The 8,196-nt window shown below is 33.8% G+C and overlaps 1 protein-coding gene across 1 annotated transcript; it reads right to left on the reverse strand.

Moving 5' to 3' along the window:
• Positions 1 to 236: 236 nt before the first annotated feature.
• On the reverse strand, positions 237 to 7,927 carry LOC118035048 (polyadenylate-binding protein-interacting protein 9). The gene is made up of 10 exons (XM_035040531.2): positions 7,126 to 7,927; positions 5,939 to 6,049; positions 5,782 to 5,826; positions 3,024 to 3,096; positions 2,804 to 2,916; positions 2,612 to 2,671; positions 2,404 to 2,451; positions 2,227 to 2,295; positions 751 to 812; positions 237 to 660 (listed from the first exon to the last, which is right to left on the reverse strand). The coding sequence occupies exons 1-10, from the start codon at positions 7,411 to 7,413 to the stop codon at positions 603 to 605; spliced, it is 927 nt and encodes a 308-aa protein (XP_034896422.1). The 5' UTR covers positions 7,414 to 7,927; the 3' UTR covers positions 237 to 602.
• Between the last annotated feature and the right edge of the window lie 269 nt (positions 7,928 to 8,196).

The following is an 8,196-nucleotide window of genomic DNA, read 5'->3' on the forward strand; positions in this document are numbered from 1 at the left end:
TTTTTTTTAACACCGTTAAACATCTTATATTCGACCCTAGATTCTTTATTGCTTTACTTGTGTAAAGCACAACCTTAGCTAAAGGCATCCCAGGCCTGGAGCCAATTCCACCATTCCCCTGCCCATCAAATCTACTTTAATTTTCCAACCTTGGTCAAAAACAGGTCCTGCGTCTTTCCTGGTAGCTTGCTTCATGAACTTTGTCTGAGTTAATGCCCTCCATAACTACAAGGATAGGGTACCAAATTACCACTGCAAATTATTTGCAGTAAATTGAATAAAAGAAATTATTTGCTCAAGTTATAGGAGTCTTTAGCCGTGATCAGAACCACTACAATTACCAAAGTCAACTGATGAAATGGTTCGAACAGGGGGGGTGGAATTAAGGTAAAAAGTTCTCGGAGACTGAGACAATCTTGTAAAAACTTCAATTTGAAGCAGGCAACAATATGTTTCAGTCACATTAAAATGTTTCAGTTGTTGCGATGGAAATGATGGAAGCACTGAGACAAGGGAAAGTTTCACCATCCCTTCGGCACAACGGAGTTCCTCTCGACCAGGAAATCACTGAATTCCATCCAAGGGTCTTTGACTCTGATTAGTTAATGCAATGCTGGGCGAGTAACTCGTGGCTTCACTGGTGTCTTTGAAGGACTTACCCTAAAAAATTTGAAACATTTAAGAGAGGTTGGCACTGGCTTAGCTCAAATCCTTTTAAAACAAAACTCACTTCAAGTACAGTGATGATACCTGACAGGCTGGGATCCCAGGACCATCCCACTGCAATTCAGCGCAGCTATGGCACTTTCTGCCTGTTTACAAAAACAAAGGGAATCAGAAAAGAGAGAATCCAATAGAAAAGGAATGGCAATTGTTTGCATGAATAAATGAGATCAATTGGGAGCATCACAGCTAAATGTTTCACAGCCCCTGCTAAATGAAAATGTAATGCAGACAATACCATCAACATCAGGAGAAAGCACTTCTTTTTTAAATATATAAGCACATAATTAATAGCTCTACTATAAATATTTTATCACCAATACATGGTATGATACGTACTAGTGCAGCTCTTATAAAGATTACTACTACTATTTTATATCTTCTCCGGTCCTCATTTTTCCCTCAAACAACACTATCAGATATTCAATCTAGTTCAACACCAAACTTTTCAAGGTGGGCTAAATCTCACTCTCTTCATAATGAATCATTCCTCTCCTTTGTCAAATTGAATAACTTTGGAATTAAATCCACACAAATTTGAACAGTGCTTTCATAGATAAAGAGCACGGTTGTAACTTGCAAAAATCAATTTGTATGACCAGTGAATCCCACCAATCAATTTTCATTATTAGTTCACTTCTATCCATAGATTCTACTTAAATTGTGCACTATATGCTGAACTCTATTCCTGATCTTTTCTTTTTTCTTTTTCTTTTTCTTTTTTTCATTTTCAAGAATTCCGGCCTACTCAACCTTAAAACTGTCAAATTAGAAAGCATCTCTCTTTCAATTGAGACCACAGACATGATAATTTTTAGATGAGGAACAAAAAAAAATACCATAATAATATATAACTCATCCAATAAATGCAATTTCTATCAATTTAATTTCCTTCAATGCAAACAAATAAAAGTCTGAAAGAAAATGAACCTTGAGCACATGGACATGCATCACACAGTCACACCACACACACAAGCTGAACCTACAAGAATGAACATACAACAAGCAAAGAAAGGGCACGTAGCAATTCACAACAGAGAGAAAGGGTTGGTTAAGGTACTTTGTTCACAAGTAAACACAAAAGTTTTATTCTCACTAATTCAAGTCTACCCATGAAACAGAAATGATGAATGACTGCTTACATCTCCAAATAAGCAAAACAAAGATTCACTGAGAAAATTTATATCAAAATAATCAAGACAGCTCCCAACCTCTAACCCCCAAAACTCCATATGAAAAAAAAATGACAGCATTTCATTCAAACCAGCAACAACAAAAGCAGACATATTTACACCATGGCAGCTATTGTTATGTGTGTGAACAACACATATGAAAGAATAAGTTCAGTTATTCATGCAAACCAGCATAAATAAAAGCCAAACATGTTATCATTATGGCTCTGTATTTACACTAGTGTGAGTGTGTAAAACCACACTAGCCATCAATTTCATGAACATAGTGCAATTTCAAGAATTTTCAATAACTTCAAACATTATAGCTTACCATAGCAAATTCAACAAAAGCTATACGAGTTGAATGCACATGATCACCTAAAAGCCTCAAGCGAGTGACCTGACAATAAAACAAGAAAAAAAAAAAAAGTGCAGTCACTCAATGAAGAGCTCTTGGCATCCACTTGTCTGAAGAGGGAGGATGGGGATATTTTGGTGCCATGCTCACCTCACCACATATTGATTCGAAGAAATTCTTGACCTCAGCTTGAGAAACCTGTATTTAAATTAACTTCATTAACTGGAAGAAATTAAGTAGGAGTAAAGTTGTGAACTAAATCACCAAGCATAACAGTACATTGGAAAATATGCAGCAGACAGCCCTACAAGGGACTCAAGAGTTCATTAATCTATTTAATGCAAGGTGGGGGTCCAACCTTTTTTTCGATATTTGTACAATAGACTGTCCTAGTGCACATCTCCCGTTCATCTTCAGACTGCATTTAGTTAAAATGTTGCTATCATCAAGAAAGCCACCTCTCAAGCATCAAAACTTAAGTTTTCGCTAAAATAGAAAAATCATACAGAATTACACAATTTTAAAAGGCCATAATAAAATTCATTCATGCCTGAGGGAGAAATGTAGGATTCACTGGAAGGATAGCAGTTTTTGAAGGTAGCACTCTGACTGGATAGTATCCTAGCATGGTCCCGCCAAGGTTTAAAGCTGCTCTTGCCCCTTCTGTGGAAACAAATTTAACTTCATATGTAAAGAGCACTTATAATTACATATTAGATTGTGCAAAAAACAATAGATAAACAAAATATTGCTGGGAGCTGTTAACTCACGCTCAACAGCAAATTCCACAAAGGCAAAACGAAGAACTGAACGCGGATCACCACAAATCCGGCAATCAACAACCTTCAATCCAACATGCAAATGATGATGAGATTGCAGAAATCATGTTCACAAAAAAGGTACAAGGTAATGCATTTCGTTTTGATATGCCCATAAAGGCAAAATCTCAAGCAAAAAGCACATGGGTCTAAAGTTGCATAAACCACAAAACACATCAGGGACCTAGAGGGGGGATGCTTTAAATGTGGAATAGAAGTAGCACTGGTTGGTAATGAGTCCTAGGAATTGGAATTGTGAGCAGATTTTGAACCATTTTTTTTTTTTTTTCCAGATTCAACCCCGTTTAAATGCAGACAACCAAATATCTCATGAACTCCGAGAACCAATAGACAGTATTAGGAAAGTAAGTAAACCTTCAATCACACAAAAACTGGATTGGTTCAGGGTTTACAAGAAATTTCAACCAGTTATTGTCTATTACATGATTGGTAAATGATCCTAGGCTACCTGGTTGTTTAGCCCAGGTGCAGAATTTAGGTCACTTTATCATTCTTCAATCCAAATAATGTGGAACCTGACTTTTAAACATCCTTCAAAAATACAATCTAAATTTGCTACGATATAAAACAAATAAAATAGGGACTATTTATCAACCCACATAATTTACTCATGAACACTGCAACATATCATAAAAAATTAAAAGAAAGAGAATAAAAAAAAAAAGGCACAAATTGACAACTAAAGAAATACAAGACAGTACCAAAACCTCACCACAAGGTGATTATGTTGATATCTGTGCATGCAAACAATACACCCTATGACCTCTGGAAAGAAATAAGAATCCCTGCAATTATGTTTGTATGGAAACTATATTGTATAATAGAAAATGATAGAAGAGATGTATTGACACTACAAATTTTTTAAAGTATGAAAAGACCGACTTCACAAGCTCTTATGCAACATAATGTCATTATAATATAATGAAACCAGCAATTTAGAACTGATAATATAAATTGCAACTCTCAAGCAGAAGTTCATAAAGGTGAGAAGAAAAAAAATGTCACTAACAGGAACAAATGAGCCTAGCTCTATAATTAGCATCCATTATGAAAACATCATACCAGATGAGATCAAGAAGTGAAACATAAATGCATCAGTCAATACATCGCCATACTACCGTAACTAGCTTTGATTTCATGAAGTCCATTAGATTCTCACCAATGTGTGAAACTATTATCAGTAATTCGAAAGAATATGGCATGACCAGTTAATATTACAAATAGATTGAATTGGTAAAGTGACAATGAAACAAATAACTTTTATTTAAAAGATACTCGCATGCAAACACTAAAAACAATCATGACTTATGTAACTAACAAGTAGCTGTGGGTGCCAGCTAACTTACTTTTTTTTCTATATTTTATTTTCTTCTTCTTCTTCTTCTTTCTTTTCTTTTTTTTTTTTTTTTGTATCAGCTTATGCACCGACTAAGAGATCTCCTAAATATTAGTAGAAGGTATTAATAGAAGCACACTTAATAAAGTTAAAGCCCTTCCATGAACCTTGATAAAATAAAAGAAAAGTTATTCCCATAAATTGCACATATTCAAATTTATTTCAAAAAGAAAAAAGACGCAAATCCAATATAAAAAGAAAAACTCATAAGTGATAATCTAGCATTGATGCTCATTTATCACGTACTATCATTATACTTCTGTAAATCGTCTGTTCCGGCACTGTTGTGGAATAGCATTAATAGATCATACAATTGCATTTAAAAAAAAATGCATGGTTAGTTTTGTTCACACTATTCAAACCCTATCAGCTCCTTACAGTTGAGCCATGAGAAGGAAATTTCTCGAGAATCTCCTAGTTTGGGTGTAGATAGCTTGCATTTGACTCGATTGTTGAGATAGACCTAAACCCAATGCATCAAGTATAAACAAAAAACATTACTAATATAGAATAATTTTAGCATGCAATCATCAGCATAGTCAAGATGCGAAGCCAGGTTTTCTTTTGTCATGTTCTGTTGGCAAGGCCTCCATTTTCATATGATGGTAAATCTGCTTCTTAGCTTGCACAGAAATTTTTGGGCAAGACCATCACTCGAAACCAAAAATTAAATTTAGAATTAAAACAACTCCACATTACCATGTCTGGCTTGAATTCATATCAACACAACCATGGTTTTTTAGGATTTCAATTCACACAAATATCAGATTATAACCCATGGTTAAATCTCTAGAGACAAAATATTATCCCAACAAAAATAAAATTGACTAAGACTTCTATTAGCATCTTCTAACCAGAATGCTAAGCAATAAGTCAAAAAATCAGAGAGTATGAAGAGCTTCACTGCCACATGATGCTATGGTGGGATCCATTGCTGGACACCAATTGATTTTGCAAATCTTAAAAGACCAATTCATTAAAGATACGTTGAACAAACATTATAAAATGTACAGATTGTTAACTCCAAAAACCCCAAAAATATAGGTGTGGTTCTAGATTACAATAAGAGAGCTAAGTTTGCATTCTAAGTTCTCATTCGGTAGGATGAACCCAGTACAATAAGGAGATGAAATCCGCTTTGCTTTGGAAGAAAGAAAGATCATTTTGAAGTGAAACAGAGCCATCATAATATAAAACTCATGAGAACTAATATGGATCACCAAGACTTGAAATTAGCCTTATTGTAGAAACTGCAAAATAAACCAATTAATATTAACAAGAAATGTAACTTACTTGTCCACAACCACTAAATAAGCCAGCAAGCCGCTCTTCGGTTACCTAAATTGTGAACCAGTTTCTCTAAACTCAGAAAAGGAGCAAAACCAATAGCTATAAAAATCAATGCATCGAAATAAACATAAAACTTCTGCTATAGGTATCAGAAACTTACATGTTGATCAATATCAGAAACATATACTGTTCGTCTAATACTGTCTTCTCGTTGGGCTCTATAAGCTCTCCCATTCAACCTTCTCCTCCCCTGGTTAAAGTCATTTCTTCGCTGTATAAAACACAAGTAAAATTTCAGCAAGCATAACCAAGAAAAAGAAAAGACAAAAAAGTGTGGCACATCACAGCAGCTTTTCTCATAGCTTTCAAGTGGCATTGCCATATTACTTTCAAAAAAGAAATTTTTGTAACATTGTCAAAATTTTAAAACTTTAATAGAATACATACTCAAGAGAAGAGGAAGACAAAAGAGGGAAAAGAACTATCCCCTGTCAGATGAAAGGAAAAGCAGCAATTGGTTAACAATCATAGTACAGAGGGATCTTAGCGATGGTTAAGGAAACAAATTCCCAAGCAAGACCCAATAGATTTATTAATTTAAAGGCAATACCAGATCAGAAACCCACTTCATAACATATAAATTAATATTATAAAGAAGGAACAGTATAGAGCAAGAGCTAACATATATAAATAAGACAGAAAAAAAAATAGAAACACCTATTTTCATTTTGGAATTACTTAATACTGCCAGAAAATAGGAAAAATAAAACAAAAGGATAGATTGAAATTGAGAACTCATATTGGAGATGGAAATTCTTTTACCTTCAAACTCAACCAACCTACTTAATTTAGAATAGGATTACGATAACAAAGCCCTTGTGGCATACCCAGATAAATCATACTGATAACAATAATAGGAGCCCAAAAAAATAAAAAAACTCAGTCATCAGTGAAATCATAATGGGAGTTATGGTATTCAATTTACTACTAACATTACAACAAATTGGTAAATAATTTTATAAAATCAACAACATAATTTTCATAGCTGAAAACATATGTATCAGTCATCAAAATTCAAAATTTGATAGGCAGATATAGTCTAAAAATACAATTCGGTAACTTTATCAGTGATATCAACAAAAAACCAATATTTGAAACTGCAAAATCAGGCAGACCCCATTTGTGAATAACACAGATAAAACCCAAACAACCCATTGGTAAAAAAAAAATGATCAAAACCCACCAATCAAAACTAAATGGATTGCAGTAAGAACCTGTTAAAAAACACATAAAAAAACAAAAATTCAAGATCAAAATAGAAATGATCAAAGAGAAAAAAGGAATTACCCTTTTAGGGAAGTTGTCATTGGCTGATTGCTTGATAAGCACTGGAAAATTGTTGATATGAAATTGGTTTGGATTGTTTTTATTGTAAGATGATGGGAAAAACTCCTTAGCCAAAGGATTCAACTTGGTGAACATGTCCACAAGCTTTTGAACAGTGAATTCAGATTCTGATTTTGGGTTTCTTTCTGAATCCAAATTATTGTTGTTATCATTTTTGTTGGTTGTGGTGTTGCTGCTGTTGTTGGCAGCCACTGCAGCCTCACTGGCAATCTCAGCAACCGCAGCCATGGATAGATACTCAAAAAACCCAGAAACCAGAAGGACCTTAACTTTATTTCTTTATTAGAAATCAGCAACAACCACTACTGAACAGAAAATCCAACAAGAAGTTTTCTTTTTTTCTTATTTCTATCAGTGAAAAGAACAAAAAAAGAAATAAATAAAGAGATAGGGAATGTATAGAAATGTAATTAGCTTATAAATAGATAGGCATTAAAGAGATGATGACGACGATGAATTCTGACAAAAATAATAAATATTAAGCAGAAATGGGAAAAAACATGTAAGAGAAATGAGTGATCAAATATTTTTTTTTTTTTTTTACTATAAAGTGAGTAAAAAAAGAGAGAGTAAGTTAGGGTTTTTGGCAGTGGAGGTGAGAATGTGAGAAGAACACAACAGTTTTGGCTTTTTGTTTGTTTGGCTTATTTCTTTCTCTCTTTTTTTTTTTTTTTGTGTTCTCTCTAACTCGAGAGGGAGAGGCCAGAGGGAGAGGGAAGAAGGGAGAGAGGAGAGAGGGTTGAAAGTATATTTAACTATTATAGTGAGAAACGTTAAAAATAGTCAGGAAGGAAAGCTAACGTAAGGTGACTTAAGCAAAGGCCTAAAGCTTTTGGGTAGTGTTAGGTAACTGAAGACTGATCCCGTTGATTTGCTGAAAAATATATTTATTTTAGAAAATAAATTTAAAAATAAATAAATTATTTTTTGATATTTGATAATATAATCCAGTATTTGGTTATGTCATAAAAAATAAGTTGAAAAATAAATTATTAATATTTTATTTTTTCT

Source organism: Populus alba, chromosome 11, assembly GCF_005239225.2.
Source record: "Populus alba chromosome 11, ASM523922v2, whole genome shotgun sequence".
NCBI lineage: Eukaryota > Viridiplantae > Streptophyta > Magnoliopsida > Malpighiales > Salicaceae > Populus > Populus alba.